The 22,851-nt window shown below is 44.4% G+C and overlaps 1 protein-coding gene across 7 annotated transcripts in view; it reads right to left on the reverse strand.

Moving 5' to 3' along the window:
- EPHB1 (EPH receptor B1) overlaps positions 1-22,851 on the reverse strand; it is a 401,305-nt gene that overhangs the window by 149,459 nt on the left and 228,995 nt on the right. For all 7 annotated transcript variants that reach the window (XM_084639911.1, XM_084639912.1, XM_084639913.1 and 4 more), the window contains exon 4: positions 3,846-4,001. In XM_084639911.1, coding sequence (XP_084496037.1) covers positions 3,846-4,001 — 156 coding nt within the window. The remainder of the gene's footprint in view (positions 1-3,845; positions 4,002-22,851) is intronic.

Here is a 22,851-nt window from a genome sequence, read left to right on the forward strand (position 1 = left end):
TTGCAGAAGTCAGGGGAGTTAAGGAGTAGTGCTATCTAACAGGGCTTAACCTGTTTTAACCCTGACCCAGGTCAGATCGCTGGGGCCACCAAGTCAAGGTTAGTCTGTTACCAGCACTACTGTGTGCCACCCCTTCAGTTCAGCCTTGCAACACATTGGTAGAGCACGTGAGGAATCTGCCACTGTCTGTGCCAGACCTGTTCTGTCCGTAAATAAAGGACTTAAGCACCTGAGCCACAGCCCCTTGAAGTCAGTGGAAGGCTGTAGATGAAGTCTAAGTCTCAGAAGCTGTCGCTCTTGCAAAGTTCAGCAGCACGTAGACCCCTATCCAGCAACACACTGAAGCACGTGCCTACATAGTAAACTGGGCTGCTTACATGCTTAAAGAGAAGTGCTTTGCTGGACTGGAGCCTTTAAATTCATTTAAAATATGCTTTGTGAAGGTATTGTCCCTTTAATATATGGACAGAGCTCTTTCGTTAAGATTTCTGATAAAGATATTGGCTTTTGTGAGTAACTAACTGCTTACCATGGTGTCCAACAGATTCTTATCCTGATTATTCAAGATAGCTCCACTTTCCAGTTTCATTCCTACTGCTCATTCCCTCTTCTCCCCCTTTTGCTTGTTGACTCCCTCAGAGAATCCTAATAGATTGGGGAGGTATGATTTCCCTTTACAAAAGCCGTGTTAACTCTTCCCCAACATACCATGTTTATCTATATGTCTGATGCTGTCCTTCACTATAGCTTCAACCCATTTGTCTGATATTGAAATTAGTTTTACCAGCCTGTAATTGCCAGAATCTCCTCTGGTGCATTTAAAAATAATTAGCTGTCCTCCAGTCATCTCCTATGGAGGCTGATTTAAATCATAGAAGATTCGAGTTGGAAGAGACCTCAGGAGGTCATCAAGTCTGACACCCTGCTCAAAGCAGGACCAACCCCAACTAAATGGTAGTATACCACAGTTAGTAATTCTGTAATTTCATATTGGAATTCCTTGAGAACTCTTGGGTGAATACCGTCTGGTCCTGGTGATTTAACATTTAATTTACCAGTTTGTTCCTGGTAAACCTCCTCTACTGACACCTCAATCTGGGACAGTTCCTCAGATTTATCACCTAAAGGGAATGGTTCAGCTGTGGGGATCTCCCCCACATCCTCTGCAGCAAAGATTGATACAAAAATTTTTTCATCTGAATGTCTTTAGCTTCTCAGCAATGAGCTTGTCTTCCTTGAGTGCTCCTTTAGCACTCCTTTGTCACCCACTGCCTGAGACAGAGCAGCTCATTGAGTTGCAGGCTCAGACGGGTACAGCACGAACTGGTCTAATTTCACTGGCTAAATTGAGTGACATACAAAAAGTGAATAAACAGCAAAGTGAAGAGGAAGTTAGGTCTGAAACATCCTTTCAGTTTCAATAATCCAAAGTGCCGTTAATACAAAATCAGGAAAAGGGCCCACAGACCCTCAGCTGGGATCATTTGGCATAGCTCCATAGAAATCATATAGACAAATCTTCACTGAAGACAATAGATCTTCACCAATTTATAGCAGCTGATGGTCTGGCCCATGATTTTAATCTGGACAGTGCCCCTTTCACTAATGAACGTGGGTTAAAAGGAAAACTAAAATAAATAAAGTGCAGGAAAGCTACTTACAACTACAAAGGATTACCTACGAGCAGATAACGAGTGTGTATTTCCAAGATATTACACCAGTGAATACAAGCATCTACAGATACACTATATTATTTACCCTTATGATATGTAACCACTCTGAAACAGAACAGCTGGCACCTCAAATTAGAACATTTTAAAATTCAGCCTTAACTGGAACAAATAAATATTTACCGATGGACTTTTTTATACAGTACTCTTCTGATGATGCATACTGTAAATCACCTATGGAACAAGATGCAATAAAATAGATTTATTTACAATTGTTCTATATGCCTAGCACTTCCTCTGCCACTGACAGCTAAAGTGATCAAGCAAAATATAGAAATTAATCTCTTATTTCAGATGCATATTTTTAGATATTCCTTATTCATGCATTATATAAGCAAATACAAGCAATTCAGGATTCTGTGTGGCTTATGCTGAACACACACACATGTCGGGTGCATAGGGAAGCACAAGGATGAACATTAGTTACATCCAATCACTTTTTTCAAGACATGCCGATGTCCAGGATAAACCCACAAAGCAACTGTGCAATCGCTCTTGAAAAACGTATTTTTATGACAATAAACTTGGCATTGCACAAACACAGAAAATTGAAAATTCACTTTTATTAAAGAGTACCAGCCTAGAAATATAATTCAGTGCTTATACTGTACTTATTAAATAATAAAATACAAGATGCCAGTGAAGTGGAAAAGCGGGGGCAGCAAGAAATTCCCAGTTTTCACATCTCAATTATTTTTAGTGGCAAAAACTATTGTTTTGCAATATAGTCCCTGTGACCTTTCACCCCACTTGGAAGGAAAGCTAGTCCAGGCCAGGGCTTGTAAATCTCCAAGGCACAGCCACCATCCTGCTTGACACACCAGTGATCTCCAGAGCAGAAGCCATGGGTCTCTGCAGCTTGGGCTAAAGAACCCAGCTCTCCAGCTAAAATCTAAAATGGACTCACATTCTCTGCGGATCGGGCACAGAGAGGGACACGTAACACTGACCAGTGGGTCACACAAGGACATGGTTGCTAAAACTTTTGGGGGAGGAAGTAGAAGAGGGCCTTTGTATACCCCGTCTGCTAATTTGCTCATTTTTAGGATTCTGGCTAAGGCCTCTGACACCCTTTTAACTGGGAGTTTGACCAGAAGTTAAGTTTGACACTAGGTTTTTGTGTTATGCAGGTACAGCACCGAGCACAGTGAGGTCTAGTCCACGACTGGGATGCCTGGGCACTGTGCTAGTACAAATATATAATATTAATAAGAATGATACGCTTTCAAATAAACAGAAGCACACAGTAGCTGTTGACTAGCAATGGACTCTTTCTATATCAAGCTGATTTTTTATGGAGCGACCGACTTAAGATAGCTTCTGCCGTCTTATTTACAGTAGACAGCCGAGGAAGATGATTCATTTCAAGCAAAGCCACACAGAATATCAATGCTTAACATACTCCTTGCCCCTGTAAAAGAACATTCCATCAACAAGACTACGAACAAGACAGCAGTGGTAGATAACCTGCTAATTCTAATTTATCCTGGGGATTGTCTGCCTCCAACTGCAGACATTGCCGCTTAGAAATATACACTTTTGGGAGATCTTCCAGCTTGCACCAACTGATGTCTGGGTTGTGGAACTAGACATTATTGAGAATGTGGTATACACTAAACTGCTATCAGAAGAACCAGTTGCTAGCAAAGCAGCAGAAGTTGATGCACGATGACCTGCTCATGCCAGTCTAGTGATAAAAGGATTAGTATTGATGTTATGACACTAGGCACATTTCCATTCCAATAGAAGAAGACGGTAATCAAATCATGTGGTAACAGATGGCTACTGAACACTGTTCATGTGGCCTTCAGATGTCTAAAATCTTCAGTGTGTTGGCTCTCCCACCTCTATGGGAACACAGTGAAGATGCATCTCAGAGCCGCAGTTAGAAAACTGCCGTCCATCCCTCACTGACTCGTCCTGTAGTGTGCAGCCTGAAGGGCAGCTCCTAGCTGAGGTAAATTAACATAGCTTAGTGATTTAATGCAGCAGCATCTGCTGAGTACCTGGCCCCGAGCCTTCATAATTAAACCACCTTTCCTCCTTTGGCCACCATCTAATGATACACTGCAGCTTTCTATTCCCCATCTGTGTAATTGGGACACTGTTACTTACTGGTGCAGGCTGCCTCTGGTGGGTCAAAATCAGCACGATAATAGCCAATGCGGCAGGTGCAGATGGGAGAGGCCTCCGACGTGGAGCGACTGTTGGTGGGACACTGGGCACAGGTCCCCATGCCCTGGTTGGCCTTAAACATCCCTGCTGGACAAGCTGAAACAGAAAGAGGAGAGAAGGAAACAGGTGAATGCTGAGCTCTGCAGTCTAAAAGGAGCACCAGAGATTTTGACCTCCAAACCCTCTTCTTCACCTACAGGAGGTGAGTCCTGATTTTATTATAAAGCTAAGGCACCAACGACAGACAACAAAAGAGACTTTGTGTTATTACAATCACAAAGGGCAGCCTGAATGCAGGGAGCTAGCTAGAGACAAGAAGGGAGCAGTGTGGCTCTCCTTAGCCCCCAGGTAGATGGTTTAGAAGTGCAACCCTGCAGGGGGCAGATCGGAAGTTAGTCTGTTGGAGGAAAGCTCCTGCAGAAGGGAGGAGAGAGACTCATCGCAACTCCTGAGAGGGCACCTGGGCAGTGAGACCTACAGGAGAACCTGAGACAGGTGAAAGGGCATAGTTTATACATGGAACTTAGGGTCAGCTGTTGTGTGTGGGTAACCCAGTCCCTGAAGAAAGGGACTGAAATCCTGTGGCAGCTGAGAATTCGTTCATGCACTGGCTGGTGAGTTGGCTTACACACTCATTGGAGATCTCTCTCACCCATGTTGAAAGCCCATATACTATACTGGGGCCCTGACCAATGACAGCTGTGATCCTCAGCCAGTTCAGTGGATGAAGCAGGTCCGTAACTTGTATGACCACAGCCCCCACCCCTTCTTCAGATGAGGTGGCCGTCTCAGAAGCATGCCCTCTTACTGACGGCAGTGCCGTCACAAAGAAAAATGCCAGGCAGACGTGATGGCACCTCCTGGAACCATCTCTCACTCTTACCCACCGCAGCAGAGACAAACGGGGAGAACTTTGTTTCTATTTGGAAACATATTTTCTCTGACTTGTCTCAATCCTACTTCCGACCATGCCGAAAACAAGAAGAGTCAGGAAAGCAAAAACCTACTAGCTAGACGCTAAAAGCAGAAAAGCAAGTTCAAGGGATATATTAGCCATTATGCCTTCTTCAGGCTGTTGAGAAACTAAACAATAAAATTAGGTCAATGCCCTTATTCTGGTGGTTTTCCCGGGAGTTTGAAGACAACAGTGTGTGTATAATGCTGTTTCCTGGGCATGAAGTGGTTTCTATTCCATCCTATTTGAGTTTTTGTATTGTCCCCATCAGTATATCATCAGAACACCCGTATTTTGGCATTTGCAGAGTTGTAGGCATGTTGGTCCCAGGATACTGGAGAGCCCAGGTGGGTGAGGTGCTACCTGTTATTGGATCACCTTCTGCTGGTGAAAGAGACAAGCCTTTGACCTACACAGAGCTGAAGAAGAGCTATGTGTGGCTCAAGAGCTTGTCTCTTGTCTTGTTTCTTTGGTGGCCTGTGATAAGTCAATGGTTTCAGTCCAGTCACTGTTTCCACAAAAACCATCACCACCAATTAGTGCTGTAGACATGCCAGCATATTCGCTAGGCAAAAGTGATCAATTCCATTGGGATTTTTACTAACACTAAGTGAATTCTCTCAATAAGCTACTTCCATCAACGAATGCAGGAAGATGCTAATGGACAATAATTAAAAGTAGACTGAGAGGGCTGTGAGCGGGTCGAGGCAAGGAGAGTTATTAGTCCTAATGAGTTGTGTAGGTTATGATGGTACTTTCATTGCTCTCAGTCCAGTTTGAACATAAGATAGGCATATTACAGACATCTAAATAGACTGATTCAGTACACAAAGAAGAAAGTTAACAAATATTGGACTTAAAGGGAATTGCATTGACCAGTCCTACTCATGGGCACTGGACAATGATTGATGTGTAATGGTACAGGGTTTTCACAGTTGCATAGTTCCCTGAGCTCTAGCTGCGGATGTCTAATTTTCATAATATCTGTATGGTGTTTTCTCAATAGCCACACTGCGACTAGCCAGGCAGAGTGAAGAAGATGGCAGAATCACTGCATGGGTATATTTCAACACCTGTACAGTACTTTGAACATGTAAGTCTTTTAACTCTGACTACTACTCTGATCTGATTGGCTCCTGTCCTCTGAATTTTCAAGCTGAGTTACAGCAACCAAGATTGCCTGAGATTCCCAATTTATAGGGATGGAAGTAGGGGAGGGAAAGAGAAATGAAAAGGAAAGGATAGGGGAAATGAATATGGTCAAAAGAACGTTTTCCCTTTTGATTGTTTTTAATTGTAGCTTTTAGCAGATTAAGCAGCTCATTTAGATTTTTGTAGGTTTTTTCCACTTCAAACTTTAATATTTAATTTAAAATGTCAGTAGAACAACAATAACAACATAAGGCTCCTTCCTTTTATGTCACTACTAACCATCAACTGGGCTAATAAACTTCTTGTCCTTTGGCCTCAGCGTTTATTTAGTCAGGATGCAGTAATTAATTCATAAACAGAGAGCACCCTCCAGATATCATTATAATAAGACTTTAATCTCTGGCAGGGTGAGGTTTCATTAATCAACAGTCTCTCTCTGGTCTGTGATTACATATCAAGTATAAATGAAATGACAATGATGGGTCTGATCAAATGAATACCAGGGCCCATATCCTCAGCTGTTGTGAAGTGTCATAGCTCCATGGACTTCAAGTCGAGGATCTGACTCTGGATGGGATATACCCTATAAGCGAATTAGCTCCCTTCCTGAATGAAGCGGTCCAAATTAGCATTTGGAGGAAATTTATAGTATCTCTCAAACAATAGTCCTAAGAGGCTTTAAGCTACACTGGCAAGAGACTCAGCTATAGGATACAAAATTCACAGATCGGAAATTCTGCTGTTCTTCATCTGTCTGAGCTGTGTATCCTATTTAGATAGAGGCTAATTTCTGCTCTGTGGAAATTGGACTTTGTACTGTGTGTTGACCTTCACTCAAGGTGCCCTACAAGTGTTACTGTTCTGTAATATACTGGTCTGCAAAAGTGGAAACACCTTGCATTTCCTTGAGTTCTTGCAAAAACACACACTCTCCTTTTAAGTGACCTTGGTAGCATAACTTTATAGCCAAAATTTCCAGCCACTTATTGTGCCCAGAGCAGACAAATGCTTTGCAAGTGGATGCATTTTTAAAACTATTTGATTTTATTGTATTTTCCTGATATATATTTTAAACCTGGTGCCTTATAATCTAATCTGTTAATAAATCTTTAATACTAAGAGATCAAGTAACTACCGTAGCTGGTTGCATAACCTGTTCCATCTGCCAAGACCTTTTCAAAGGTGCCCTGTTTGTTCTAAGGCTGTCGGAGTCTAAGAGCCCCTTGGGAGAATGCTTGGAGTTCTCAGTGGGCTCTCTCACAGTTCTCTCCCTGCTTTTCTGTCCTTGAGTTGCTGTTTCCCCCCTCTGTTAATCCCCACTCCCATTTTTTAAGTAACCGTGGGTTGATGGATGAGTACTCATTCAGCCTTGACATCCTTGAAACTCACTGAACACAAATGATTTCTACACAACTTCAGGACAGAGATGGGAATGACTGTTCTTGCATATATATTGGAGGCAACAGACCTTCATCAAATCTGCTTGAAGAATATAACACATGTGCCTTGGATTGTCCAGGGCATCCAGCCTTCCTGGAAGTATGAAACACTGTCAGTGGGAGATTTCTTGAAGCACCCCAACTGGCCTGAAGCATTTAAGCACAGTTGGAAGTAAAGCACCCCAACATTACCATCCTCCTCACGCGTTCATTCATGGCTCAGAAGGTGCTCACTACACTCCTGACACTCCATGACTGACGGATAGCCAGTAACTGTGCCTGCTCCCACCACAAGCCTCCATGGCCTAATGCCTTGTCTCCCTCCTCACCAGATGAGCCTTCCCACAAATGTTACTAGGAAACCCGACAGCTCCCGGGCTCTGGCCCCACAGCTATACTATTCTGACCCTTGGAGCATTTCTCCCAGGTGTAAAACTGAACACACCAAAGGCCTGATCCATAGCCCTTTGAAGTCAGTGAGAGTCCAAAGGTGTCCCCCACATATACAGCCTGTCAGCCACGCAAAATCCATTGCCTCTAGTAGGATTACTTTGCAAAGAAACATACTAAGTGTCTCATAAACAGTGCAGTGATTGAGATAATGGAAAGTGCCTCTTATCCCTTGCCCGCTGCATCAGGATATGAGGCATCTCTGAGAAGCCAAGAAAAGGAAATTAATAGGAGTAAACAGGAGTAACCACTTTTATGCAATTTCCTTCGGAGATAGTGGACCATCTTATCTTTATTTGAGCCCTTTAGCCTGTCAGACAAAACTCACAAAGGCCTCTTGCTCTCACAGTATTTCCAGATATTAAAAGAAGATAGAAACAAATACATCCAAACATTTTATGATTTTATTATTTGGGGGATTTTATTATTTGGGGGATTATTATTTGGGGGATATAACTAAAATTTTCATAAAGGAGCAAAATGAGCAAAGGTATTTAACTATCCTTCCTCATGGCACAAAGCTCTAAGAGGGAATTCAACAGCAGAAGTGGTCCTTTTCCAATCTCCATTTGCTCTTTTCTCCCTTCCTTTCAATGTTCCCATATAATCCAGGCTACTACAGTGTGTCTCCCTATAGTGATTACATCATGGATAAAGGCATCTGAGTCTAGTCCTTTATCTCAAGTCATAGAGTATGTCTGCACTGCACTGTAAACCCAAATTCAGACTCTGATTTGAGCCCAAGCCCCCCTTCTGCCAACACATAAATCAGTCTGATTCAGGTCCGGAGTCCCTCTGGACTCGGGCCTGCGAACTCTCATGGGGGGCTGGGTCAGAGCCTGAGTCCTGCTGAGACTCAGGTCCAAGTCCAGTCATTTTTTAGTATAGACACAGCTCAACCTGAGTCAGAAGTTCTGTGTTGTGCAGTATGGATGCGGTAACATGGTCAAGAGACCTGGGTCCAGCAATTGTAAACCCAGGTTTACAGTACAGTGTGGATGCTCAAGCATGGGCTTAGATACACTGAGTCTACAAGTGTGGGTCCCGCAGACTGGGGTTTACAGTGCAATGTAGACACACCCACAGAGGCCCAGGCTTTTAGATCCAGAGGTCAAGGGTTCAAAACCTGCAGGTGATCTGTCCAGAGATGTAAAAACACATTTGTGACTCATCTGCAGATTCTGTACCTGGATAAGAATGGAGATTAAAATCCTGCATAGAGCTGCAGATGTGCTGTTGATCCTGTGGCACACGTCATCTGTTAACATCACTCTGAATATGAAGGAGGAGAGAGTGGTTTCTGCCAGGGGATGGGATAGAGGAGCTCCAGGAGGGACACCTAGATGCATCCAGAATCCAGGAGGAACCTTAGGCTGATATTGAGACATGGTTTAGAGTGAGCACGAAAGCCAAACCCCAGACAGTGGGTGAGTCTGGACATTAATATGTGTGCTCTATTGATAGCACACTCCACCCATTCACACTCAGGAAGGCAGCTGGAAGAGGTTCCTTCCTAATTCTGCCTTCCCAATGGCATGAACCCTGGCTACCCTGTGTAGAGTACTTTGTGAACTCGGTCTGGCTTCAGGTGGTTTGGATGATGCCCACTGGGGACTCAGCTTGGACTACTGCCTATATGACAAAAGTATGCTGCAGAATCAATATAAACAGAGAGAGAGAGTGTGATCCAGTCTAATTAGATAACCAGATGTTGCCAGATGTTGCAGACTCTGGGCATTTGATGGCAATTCAATGAAGGAACATGCAAGAGCAGTAATGAAAGCAACTGCTTTGCATAAACCTGCTATTAGCTCACTGTATATGGGCGTTTGTGGGCGATAAAGAATCAAATGGCAGCCAAAACCTTTATTCTCTCCCGTCAGCCTCTGGAATGTTCTTCGCTAGGTTTATTGGATTATTTTTGCTGACTTTCTAATGACAGGATTAAAGCACTACATAGTAGCTAATACAGTAATGAATGGCTAGGATCCCACAAGAAACACTGTAACAGCTGAAGAGGATATTCCAACCAATCAATTTTTTTATTGGTCAGATTGTTCCAAGGCCCACCTCCCCAGTCTCTGCTGATACAATTTCCAAAAATATAGAGATCTGAAAAACACACTAACTCGATACTATGGTCAATCACAGGAGGACTATAAGCCACCTATGTGATACGGCTGTGAAAAAGGCTAATGTAACCCTATGGTGCATTAGGCGAGGTATTTCCAGTAGAGATAGGGAAGTGTTACTACCGTTGTACAAAAGGCAGAGGTGAGACTTCATCTGGAATACTGTGTCCAATTCTGGCCTCCCATGTTTAAAAAAGATTAATTCAAACTGGAACAGGTACAGAGAAGGGCTACCAGGATGATGCGAGGAATGGAGAACAAGCCTTATAAGGGAAAACTTAAGGAGCTTGGCTCGTTTAGCCTAACCAAATGAAGGCTGCGGGGAGAGATGATTGCTCTCTATAAATATATCAGAGGTATAAATCCCAAGGAGGGAGGGCAGTTATTTAAGTTAAAGGCCAATGTTGGCACAAGAACAAATGGGTATAAACTGGCCATCAACAAGTTTAGGCTTGAAATTAGATGAAGATTTCTAACCATCAGAGGAGTGAAGTTCTGAAACAGCCTTCCAAGGGAACAGTTGGGGCAGAAAACCAAACTTGTGTCAGTGCAAAACCTACAGATGCAAAACCTGTAGACAGATCTCCACTACCACGAAGATCAACACTGCCCATAACATACCTTTCAAGATCCCTGGGTTCTACACATGCCTATCACAACAAGTGGTGTACCTTATGCAGTGCACTAAATGCCTCAATAACAACTCTATGGATGAAATGGGACAGTCACTACGCTCTGGAGTGAACTCACACAGAAAAATGACAACAGACAAAAACACCATATCACCTCTGGGTCACAAAGTGAGCATTGTCACAAAGTTAGCATTCTGTATATGACATCTGAGTCTTCATCTTCAAAGGAAACCTGCACAACACCTTCAAAAGTGGAGCCTCAGAGCTTACATTCATAATTTTACTAGACACTAAAAATCATAGTCTGAAAAAAAGACACTGGATTTATGGCTTATTATAACAATCTATAACCCACTCACCCCACCAGCGTTTTTTTCCTCTCCTTTCCCCGATATTACTGGAGATGTATTAACAGGCCACTTCACCTTGAATGGTCCCTTGAAATATACGTGTTAACTACTTATGCTAAAGAATCTATTCCACCTTGTATTTAGCTGTGACACTTTTTGTACCTTTCCCAGACCTGAAGAAAACTTCTGTGTAACTTGAAAACTTGTCTTTCCCACTTACAGAAGCTGGTTCACTAAAAGATATTACCTCACCTACTTGTCCCTCTACCTTGTTTCAAGACTGAGTTTGATATGTTTATGGAGGGGATGGTCAGAGGAGATTGCCTACAAAGGCATATAACCCATCTGAGACTGCTATTAGCAAATATCTCCAACAGTCAGCAATGGGACACTCGCTCTCAGTTACTACAGAGAATTGTTTCCCGGGTGTCTGGGTGGTGGGTCTTGACCTCATGTTCAGGATCTATCTGATCACCATATTTGGAGTCAGGAAGGAATCTTCCCCTGGGGAAAGCTGGGGGTTTTTTCACCTTCCTCTGCAGCATAGGGTACAGGTCACTTGCTGGTTTGAACTAGAGTAAATGGTGGATTCTCTGAAACTTGAAGTCTTTAAACCATGATTTGAGGACTTCAGTAACTCAGCCAGCGGTTCGGGGTCTATCACAGGAGTGAGTGGGTGAGATTCTGTGGCCTGCGATGTGCAGGAGGTCAGACTAGGTGATCATGATGGTCCCTTCTGGCATTAATGGCTATGAGAACTCAAACATCACTCACAAGGAATTAGCACCTATGTGTTTGTTTTAAACATGATGTTTTCTGCATCAAATACAAAGCTATTAATTTAGCATCCAAAAAAAGTTGCACATATCAAAGGTACTTGCAGAAGAAATATTAATACACACTGAATATCTCTATGGGTGTAGCTGTGATTCCAAAATACCTCATGCTCTTAGTGGCCTAGCACTTGCACAGGAAAGCATCAACAAACATCAAAGTGTTAGAGAATGTGGTGTGAAGGATTCAGTGGGTGACAGTCTTCCTTCTGAAACAGTACATGACTAGTGCCCAAACCTGTTATTAGGGGGACTGTGCTGCTGAACGACACAAATTACACCTGAAGAGTCAAACTGAGGTCCTGGCTGCTTGTGGTTATTAAAGACACCAATGGATTTATTTCTTTTTAAAAGAATAGGGTGCTACTCCTAATGTCCTGGGAAAATTCCAACTTAGATACAGTATAGTGGAACCCGATTAATTCACACATTTGATCACTTCTCTCCCTTCCCACAAAAACGTGGTGTGATCCCTGTCAAAGTTCAGGGCAACTGCACCAGTACGCCCCCTACATGGTCCAGCAAGGGAGATTTCCTGGTCCCCAGACATTGCCTCTCTTGGACAGAGGCACACATCTCACTCCCTCGGGACTGGGGTATTTCCAGGCTGCACACATCCCTGCCTGAACTCTGAATTCCCCAGCAAAGTCAGACTGCCTCAGCGGGCCTGCTTTTCTTTTCTCCTCCGAGACAGCAAACAGCGTCATTGCCACCGTTAAGTTACCACTCAGCTCCTTGTAATTGAGCACATTTATTCTTAAGATAAAACCACTACAGAGAAAACACATTAAAAATAATAACAGAACCTACATGCACTCTGATAAATTTACCAGAGATCACCCAGATTCCAACAAGGGCACTGGCTGGTGAACAGTGCTTCCAGCTCCACCCAGAGGTTTTCCTATGGTTAACAGTTCATAACTCCTTTTAATTAGAACCAGAATCCAGCCTATGCTAAGTCCTTCCATCTCTTCCCAGAAGGGTCTGGGGCCCCTGTGGACAGGAGGTTTTGTTCATTCGCTGGATCAGAAAGAAGGCCCTGAGTCTGTTTAAAACTCAGTTTCTTTATCCAAAAATCCTTTGTCTATTGGTCTCTGGAGACTCCAGTTTGAACCAGTATAGGTGAGCCTCTCTAAGCATTGGTAGCTCTCTGGAGGTGTTACAACTTGAGTGACAGGTTTCAGAGTGGTAGCCGTGTTAGTCTGTATCAGCAAAAAAAACCCAAGGAGTACTTGTGGCACCTTAGAGACTAACTAGTGTATATATATATCTTCCTACTGTATTTTCCACTGCCTGCATCCGATGAAGTGGGTTTTAGCCCACGAAAGCTAATGCCCAAATAAACTTGAGTGAATTTGCCTAACCCTCCCCCAGTGCTCTTAGACCCTTAGTTCCCCCTCCCCCATGGATTTACATATAATCCGTGGCCCACAATGAGACATGAACTTAATTCAGTAAGGTTTTCCCAGGATCTTTCAGGAAATTGCCCAATTCTCAACAAAGCTATGATAACAGAGTGCTGCAGCAAACAATTGTTAAAGCTCAATTACCTATCAAAACTATACCCCAGTTTGTGTGCAAGTATGCTGACAAGTATTTGCATGAAAAGTTAAAGTGTTATGAAGACTTAAAATTGTTAAAGCACCCAAAGATGTACCAGGCACTTTGGAGGACAAATAGAAAGAGACGGTTCCCATCTCAAAGAGCTTCCAATCTCATTTTAGATGGGTACAAGGGAGCTACGGAGAAGGACCAGAGAGTTATATTAATGAGACAGGGGCATCTTTTTAGGCATATGAACATCTTGGTGGTTCATTTCAGAAGTTTTGTTTATTTTTAACCATAATTAAACTAAACAACACTTGTCAAAATAAATGAACAAAGTGCCTTTGTAATCCAGAGGTTTCTTTCATTACTGAACTTGATCATTTACAAATGTCTGTAATCTGCAAAGTATCTCTTAGTTGTTCTTGTTATTAAAAATTAGCATTTTTCTACTGTAATTATGTTCTCTCTGCCTACATCCCCCTGTAATTCCCCTTCACGTCCCATCCTAAATTGTTTTGTATTGTTGCTGGGTGCACATACAGCGCTTAGTCCCAACTTCTATGGAAGTCCCTATTCTCTCACTCTAGCAGCTGTGTTAAACTCCCAAGGTGGCTGGCTGCCTTTGCGGGGGGGAGGGGGAACAGATGAGGGGCTCTTTATATATCCCTGGCCTATAGTACTGCACAGGGGGATTGTGAGACTTGAATGGAAGGTGCTAAAGAAGTGGAGAGTAGTAAGAGAACAGTAATGATGATACAATAATGTTTCTTTTGATTTAGAGGCTGCTGTGCGAATGTTTATCTGTGTGGAAAATGCAAGATAACTCCATGCATTAAGGGTTTTAATAATATCTCAAGTCAACAATGAGCCCAAGTTAAGTTTGGATCCTAACTGCCAAGCTATAAAATGACTCCTAAGTGCCCAAGAATGCCCTATGTGCTGTGAGACAATATGCATATCTTTATTCTTTATAAGAATTAATTGAGTGTTTATGATTTGTGAAGCATGAGATTCATGATGGGCTTAGCTATTCATTTCCTTGTTTTAAACTGCCTGGGTTGGATAAATGATGAGACATGTAACCGAGACTGTCACTTAGCAACCTTAACTTTTTTGGCAGCTTTGGTTGATTTTTGTTGTTGTTGGGTTTGTTTTGTGGTTGGTTGGTTTTGGTGTGTGGTTGTTTTGTTTTGATTTGGAGTTTCCCCCTTTTTAAAGCTATTCATGTTTTCCTTTGCATACGTAGATGAAGATACAGGCCCTGACTCCCAGCTGCAACCAAGGGGACAGATCCTCAGCTTGGATCAATTGTATTAATCCTCAGCTTGGGTCAATGGTGTATGCATTGCCTTTAAGCTGCTTTTGTTCTCCCCTGACCCTGGGGCTGCTGGGCTCCCACTGCAAGCTAGAGCAGCTCAAAGCCTGACATATTACCGTAACATAGCTTTATTATATAGAATTTCCTATAGTTTTTTCCTAAAAGAAAAAAAAATAGCATCATCTGGACGTCCTGAGCTAGATGCCAATAGAATGTCATTTCTAATGGTTCTTGGAAAGTGCAAAGTTACTGAGAAGAGGGATGCTGTGGGGCCTGGCTTTATTCCTCCAGCACCTGACACTGTGTGCATGGCTGTTACACAGGTACATCAGACAGGCATTCATTCTGAATGTGGGTGTTAAGGGTCAGGGACCTGTTGGTCTGGGTGCTGGACACACCTCCAATGGAACAACGATTCTTTCCCCAAAGGGCTTGCTGTCTAAGTATCAGGGGAGAGACAACCAAGGAATTATGTGAAAACATGCTAAAAATCATAGCACATTAAGTGTCAGACTCAAGACCAGAATGCAGTTCACCTAGCTTCACTTTCAATGTCTAACCCACTCCAATGGCTTCAAACCACTTTCCTCAGCCTCTCTGTGTCCTAGGTACCCACCTGATTAAAAAGGTGGCTACTAATAATGATTTGTTTTTACATACTTCTTATTCACCTCTCGACTGTAAAGGGCTTCACAGAGCACTCGTAGCCTGTTTTGACAGCTGGCCTAACTCATAGATCCTGGAAGCAATCGGCATGAGAGAAGCCAAGACCTGAGTTGCCCACCTGAATGAGCACACTCCTAAGCAGTGGAAGAAGTTCCTACTCCAAATCTGGCAGAGCAGGGAATTTGAAAACAGGTCTCCCCTGTCCCAGATGAGTGCTTTAGCCACTGGTGTACTAGCTATCCTGAGGCAGGCATCTGTTGGTCTGTGTGTCTGTCTTCATGAGAAATGGCTGACCTGGCCTGAGCACCTAAACTGCAGGAAAGGGTTCACGACCGTGAATACCAATCAGAGACAGGCACAAAAGTCCCATGTGGATCTGGGCTCTAAGCCCGGCCCCTTTTCTTGGCATTTCACTCCTGACTAATTTAGGTGACTCCTTGCGGGCTCAGCTTGCTGGCTTCTGTGAATCCCTTACTTAGGCACTTACTCTCCCCACAACGCATGGCGATCCTGGGTGCCCAAGTCAGGGCTGTAAATTCCACTGGGAGCCCAGGAGTTAGGTGTTGCAACGCTGCACACGGCAATGTCTAAGTTCCCCTTGTGAATCTAGCCCTTAGGCACTTTTGAAAATCCTACCCTAAAGTAGTCTGAGCCTCAACTATCCCATCAATAAGATCAGGCTTATGGGAGACGCAATGTTATATTGTACAGCACCCATCATAACGGGGTCCTGGATTCATGACTAGGGGTCCTCAGTGCTACTGCTATGCACATTAATAACTACAATACATCTAACTAAATAAGAGTTATGAAGCACAGAGATTCACCAATGCTCTTTGGTGGGAAAGGCAGCACCTGTGCACATTTCCCCTAGGCCAAGTGGAGGGGAATGCAGAAAGAAAAGTAAATGTATGCAATCCTGAAGTTTCCTTTCACTTTCTGAAAGTAGCCCATAATGCTTTGGATGGTGACAATGAAAATACTCAGCCTCTCCATGTCTTATTTCCCCACCATCAGCTTTGATAACACAGAATTATGTCTGGTTTTCAGCTAATGCCAATTTCTGAACATTAATTCATGCAAGAGGCAGTTTGCAAGGGCAGGCATGGTAACAATCTCCAAATCTATCAGTTTCTGATTTTGTGCAGTACTGTGATATTGTTTGGGAGCTGGAGGAATACAAAGAAGCACCAGGCACTTTGATGACATTTCAAAAAGATGTTAAAAAGTCTTTCGATGTCAAAGGTACATAATTTATTCCATGTTTCTGGAGCACGTTCTAGTTGCTAGGAAGCCATAACCATGAAGGTTTGGAAGCAGGAGCATTTTTTCCTCCCTTTTAGAGGGATAAAAGTCAGCCTGCACTCTCTGTGCCAAACCAACCCCGTGCAGACCTGGTCCTACAACCCTGTTCCTAAAACTCCAAAAATACAGGCATCAACTCCCTCACTGTGCTCATCACAGATACAGTGCGCAACTTGCTCTCCTGGAAACACCCGTCAACATCAGTAGGAATACAGTTAGGCCTGGGACTCTAACAAAAATGAAGGGGGGAAGGAAAGGGGCTGAAATGCTCCAGAACAGAAATCATTAATAACTGTCTTTGAATCCAACCTCTCTCCCCTTTGGCCCAATGAATATGTCATTGTTTATACCAAAGGGAACAGCTCCATCAGGAGAGACTGAGTCTGTAGCCCAGTGGTCAGGGCACTCACCTGAAATGTAGAGACCCAGATTCAAGTCCTTGTTAGTCAGGCAGTATAAGGACTTCAACCCAGGTCTCCCTTAGCCCCAGTGAGTGCTGTGGGTTAGTGGTTATTCTGTGGTGTGACATATGTGCTCTTTCTCCCCTCTTCCCCCCAGTTACTCAGGAAATTTTTCAAAAGATCTTGGGTTCATCCTGATGCAGAATGGGAAAAAAAATTAAATCTTACAAAATTTTTCATGGAATGGGAATCATAGACCCATAGGATTAGAAGGGACCACAAGGGTCATTTGGTCTAACCCCCTGCCAAGATGCAGGATTTTTTGGGTCCAACCCATCCAAGACAGGTGGCTATCCAGCCTCCTTTAGAAAACTTCCAATGAAGAAGCTTCCACAACCTCCTGAGGTGACTGTTCCATTGACCTACTGTCCTTACAGTTAGGAAGTTTTTCCTGAGATTTTATCTAAAGCTTCAATGCTGTAGTTTGACCCCATTGCCTCTTATCCTGCCTGTCATAAATATAAAGGGAAGGGTAAACCCCTTTGAAATCCCTCCTGGCCAGGGGAAAGCTCCTCTCACCTGTAAAGGGTTAAGAAGCTAAAGGTAACCTTGCTGGCACCTGACCAAAATGACCAATGAGGAGACAAGATACTTTCAAAAGCTGGGAGGAGGGAGAGAAACAAAGGGTCTGTGTCTGTCTGTAGTCGTCTTGGCCAGGGACAGAACAGGAATGGAGTCTTAGAACTTTTAGTAAGTAATCTAGCTAGGTATGTGTTAGATTATGATTTCTTTAAATGGCTGAGAAAAGAATTGTGCTGAATAGAATAACTATTTCTGTCTGTGTATCTTTTTTGTAACTTAAGGTTTTGCCTAGAGGGGTTCTCTATGTTTTTGAATCTAATTACCCTGTAAGATATCTACCATCCTGATTTTACAGGGGGGATTTCTTTATTTCTATTTACTTCTATTTTTTATTAAAAGTCGTCTTGTAAAACACTGAATGCTTTTTCATTGTTCTCAGATCCAAGGGTTTGGGTCTGTGGTCACCTATGCAAATTGGTGAGGCTTTTTATCCAACATTTCCCAGGAAAGGGGGGGTGCAAGTGTTGGGAGGATTGTTCATTGTTCTTAAGATCCAAGGGTCTGGGTCTGTAGTCACCTAGGCAAATTGGTGAGGCTTTTTACCAAACCTTGTCCAGGAAGTGGGGTGCAAGGTTTTGGGAAGTATTTTGGGGGGAAGGACGCGTCCAAACAGCTCTTCCCCAGTAACCAGTATTAGTTTGGTGGTGGTAGCGGCCAGTCCAAGGATAACGGGGGTAATATTTTGTACCTTGGGGAAGTTTTGACCTAAGCTGGTAAAGATAAGCTTAGGAGGTTTTTCATGCAGGTCCCCACATCTGTACCCTAGAGTTCAGAGTGGGGGAGGAACCGTGACATGGTGGCACAGTGGTGGGATTAACCTGAAATCATTTTGAGATCCAGTTGAGATTTTTTGAACTAGAAATACAGATTTTAAAAAGGAATTTTTAGGAAGTCCAGAAGCAGCTTTGAAACTGAAAGCAGCTTGGTTTCTCTCTGCTTTGTGGCCAAGCAGAGACAAAAGGGGATTATCTTGTGAATTGCAGGTTTTCTTTGCCTGGAGGCAGGGTACTTAACTCCTGCAGGGAAATTCACAGTCTTCCAACCCAGAGGTTTTTTTTTCTTTTCTTCCTAAAAGTAAATAGGGGGTGTGTGCTCTACCCATTTGCCTGGAGACAAAAGTGGCAGGGTTTTTTTAGGATTTTGATTTTTTTTTGTTTTACAAGGAGCACAGGTTTGAAAAGAAATTTTTTTTTTCTTTGGGCTGGGTAAGCAGTTTTCCAAGTAGTTGGAGGTTTTTTGCTTTAATTTGGGCCCAGAGCAGAGACAAGGGAATTGTCTTTTTCTGTAGGCTGACAATCACTATCAGAGAATAGGTATTCTATTCCAGCACAGCAAAATTTTACAGCCAAGTTTTGTTTGTTTATTTCTAAACCTCGGGTGTAAAGTTAGTTAAAAACAGAGAGGTTAGAATGGCCAAATCCTCGGCTCGACTACAGCTGGAATTAGCCAAATTTCAGGCTGAGGAAAAACAAAGGGAACATGAAAGACAGATAGAACTCATGCGGCTGGAGAAGGAGGTACAGGAGGCTGCCCACAAGAGGGAAATGGAGGCAAGGAAGCATGTGGAGGAGATGGAGAGGATAAAGGCCCAGCAGAATATACCAACAAACCCTAGCAATCCTTCTCCAGGTACCACTTCCCATCCCAGAAAGTTCCCCACCTACAAGGCAGGTGATGATACTGAGGCCTTCTTAGAAAACTTCGAAAGGGCCTGCCTTGGGTACAACATCTCTACTGACCAATACATGGTAGAGCTGAGGCCGCAGCTCAGTGGACCCTTAGCTGAGGTGGCAGCTGAAATGCCTAAAGAACATATGAACAAGTATGAACTGTTTAAATCCAAGGCAAGAGTCAGAATGGGGATAACACCCGAGCAGTCTCGTCGGAGGTTCCGAGCCCTAAGGTGGAAACCAGACATGTCATTTACCCGACATGCCTACCACATTGTGAAACATTGGGATGCCTGGATATCAGGAGCAAGTGTTGAATCTCCAGTAAATTTGCCCTTCCTAATGCAAATGGAACAATTCTTAAAGGGTGTTCCTGAGGAAATAGAAAGATACATCCTAGATGGGAAACCCAAAACTGTAATCGAGGCAGGAGAGATTGGAGCCAGATGGGTGGAGGTGGCAGAGAAGAAGAAAACTGGTCGCAGTTGGAGCGGAGACCAGAAGGGACCACCCCAGACCACACCCTATTACCGGGGGCCGCCCAAAGCCCCACCTACCTCCCAAAGAACCCTCCAGACCCCTTATCGTCCCACCACCCCGTTCTCCAGAAACCCACCTCGCCCCGGTGACCCGTCAGCTGGACGATGTTTTAAATGTAACGAGCTGGGGCATGTAAAGGCCAACTGCCCCAAGAACCCCAACAGATTACAGTTCATTGCACCGGAATCACACCAGAGGTCCACAGGCCCAGATACCTCCCAGATACCCTCGGAGCGGAGGGAAACTGTGAGTGTGGGCGGGAAGAAGGTCACCGCGTGGAGGGACACCGGAGCACAAGTGTCAGCTATCCATGCTTCCTTAGTGGACCCCAATTTAATCAACCCAGAGATCCAAGTGACGATTCAACCCTTCAAGTCCAACTCTTTCAATTTGCCTACAGCCAAGTTGCCTGTCCAGTACAAGGGCTGGTCAGGAATGTGGACTTTTGCAGTCTATGATGATTATCCCATCCCCATGCTGTTGGGGGAAGACTTGGCCAATCACGTGAAGCAGGCCAAGAGGGTGGGAACGGTCACCCGCAGCCAGGCTAAACAAGCCGTGGGGCCTAGCTCTGTTCCGGAAACTTCTATCAGGGCCCGGTCAGAGGTGATGGACCCGGACCCCAGGCCAATGTCTGCAACAGCAGTAGTGGATCCAGTCCCAGAGACCCAGACGGAACCAGTCCCAGAACCGGAACCAGCCAAACAACCAACACCAGACCCCGTGCCAGCACTGAATCCAGTACTTGCAACCTCAACACCAGAGGGCCCCACCGAACCTGAACTGGCAGCAGCCAATAACCCTACACAAGAGGCTCAGCCGGAGCCTGAATCCCAACATAGTACACCAGCGGAGAGCGGTTCACAGTCAACAGAAACCGCTCCATCCCCTATATCGCTTCCAGAGGGACCAAGCCTATGTCCCCAATCCAATGAGGAACTGATGTCTCCAGCATCAAGGGAACAGTTCCAGACCAAACAGGAAGCAGATGAAAGCCTCCAGAGAGCGTGGACGGCGGCACGGAGCAACCCACCGCCTCTCAGCTCTTCTAATCGATCCAGGTTTGTTGTAGAAAGAGGACTTTTATACAAGGAAACTCTTTCTGGGGGACACCAGGAAGACTGGCATCCTCAGAGACAGTTGGTAGTTCCAACTAAATACCGGGCCAAGCTCTTGAGCTTAGCCCATGATCACCCTAGTGGCCATGCTGGGGTGAACAGGACCAAAGACCGTTTGGGGGGGTCATTCCACTGGGAGGGAATGGGCAAGGATGTTTCTACCTATGTCCAGTCTTGTGAGGTGTGCCAAAGAGTGGGAAAACCCCAAGACCAGGTCAAAGCTCCTCTCCAGCCACTCCCCATCATTGAAGTTCCATTTCAGCGAGTAGCTGTGGATATTCTGGGTCCTTTTCCGAAAAAGACACCCAGAGGAAAGCAGTACATACTGACTTTCATGGATTTTGCCACCCGATGGCCGGAAGCAGTAGCTCTAAGCAACAGCAGGGCTAAAAGTGTGTGCCAGGCACTAGCAGACATTTTTGCCAGGGTAGGTTGGCCCTCCGACATCCTCACAGATGCAGGGACTAATTTCCTGGCAGGAACTATGAAAAACCTTTGGGAAGCTCATGGGGTAAATCACTTGGTTGCCACTCCTTACCATCATCAAACAAATGGCATGGTGGAGAAGTTTAATGGAACTTTGGGGGCCATGATACGTAAATTCGTAAATGAGCACTCCAATGATTGGGACCTAGTATTGCAGCAGTTGCTCTTTGCCTACAGAGCTGTACCACATCCCAGTTTAGGGTTTTCCCCATTTGAACTTGTATATGGCCGTGAGGTTAAGGGGCCATTGCAGTTGGTGAAGCAGCAATGGGAGGGATTTACACCTTCTCCAGGAACTAACATTCTGGACTTTGTAACCAACCTACAAAACACCCTCCGAACCTCTTTAGCCCTTGCTAGAGAAAACTTACAGGATGCTCAAAAAGAGCAAAAAGCCTGGTATGATAAACATGCCAGAGAGCGTTCCTTCAAAGTAGGGGACCAGGTCATGGTCTTAAAGGCGCTCCAGGCCCATAAAATGGAAGCATTGTGGGAAGGGCCATTCGTGGTCCAGGAGCGCCTGGGAGCTGTTAATTATCTCATAGCATTCCCCACCTCCAACCGAAAGCCTAAGGTGTATCATATTAATTCTCTAAAGCCCTTTTATTCCAGAGAATTAAAGGTTTGTCAGTTTACAGCCCAGGGAGGAGACGACGCTGAGTGGCCTGAAGGTGTCTATTACGAAGGGAAATGTGCTGGTGGTGTGGAAGAGGTGAACCTCTCCATGACCCTTGGGCGTATGCAGCGACAGCAGATCCAGGAGCTGTGCACTAGCTACGCGCCAACGTTCTCAGCCACCCCAGGACTGACTGAACGGGCATACCACTCCATTGACACAGGTAATGCTCACCCAATTAGGGTCCACCCTTACCGGGTGTCTCCTCAAGCTAAAACTGCTATAGAACGGGAGATCCAGGATATGTTACAGATGGGTGTAATCCACCCCTCTGAAAGTGCATGGGCATCTCCAGTGGTTCTAGTTCCCAAACCAGATGGGGAAATACGTTTTTGCGTGGACTACCGTAAGCTAAATGCTGTAACTCGCCCAGACAACTATCCAATGCCACGCACTGATGAACTATTAGAGAAACTGGGACGGGCCCAGTTCATCTCTACCTTGGACTTAACCAAGGGGTACTGGCAGGTACCGCTAGATGAATCTGCCAAGGAAAGGTCAGCCTTCATCACACATCTCGGGCTGTATGAATTTAATGTACTCCCTTTCGGGCTGCGAAATGCACCCGCCACTTTCCAAAGACTTGTAGATGGTCTCCTAGCGGGATTAGGAGAATATGCAATCGCCTACCTT

This window comes from Lepidochelys olivacea (assembly GCF_965140295.1).
Source record: "Lepidochelys olivacea isolate rLepOli2 genome assembly, chromosome: 9".
Classification (NCBI taxonomy): domain Eukaryota; kingdom Metazoa; phylum Chordata; order Testudines; family Cheloniidae; genus Lepidochelys; species Lepidochelys olivacea.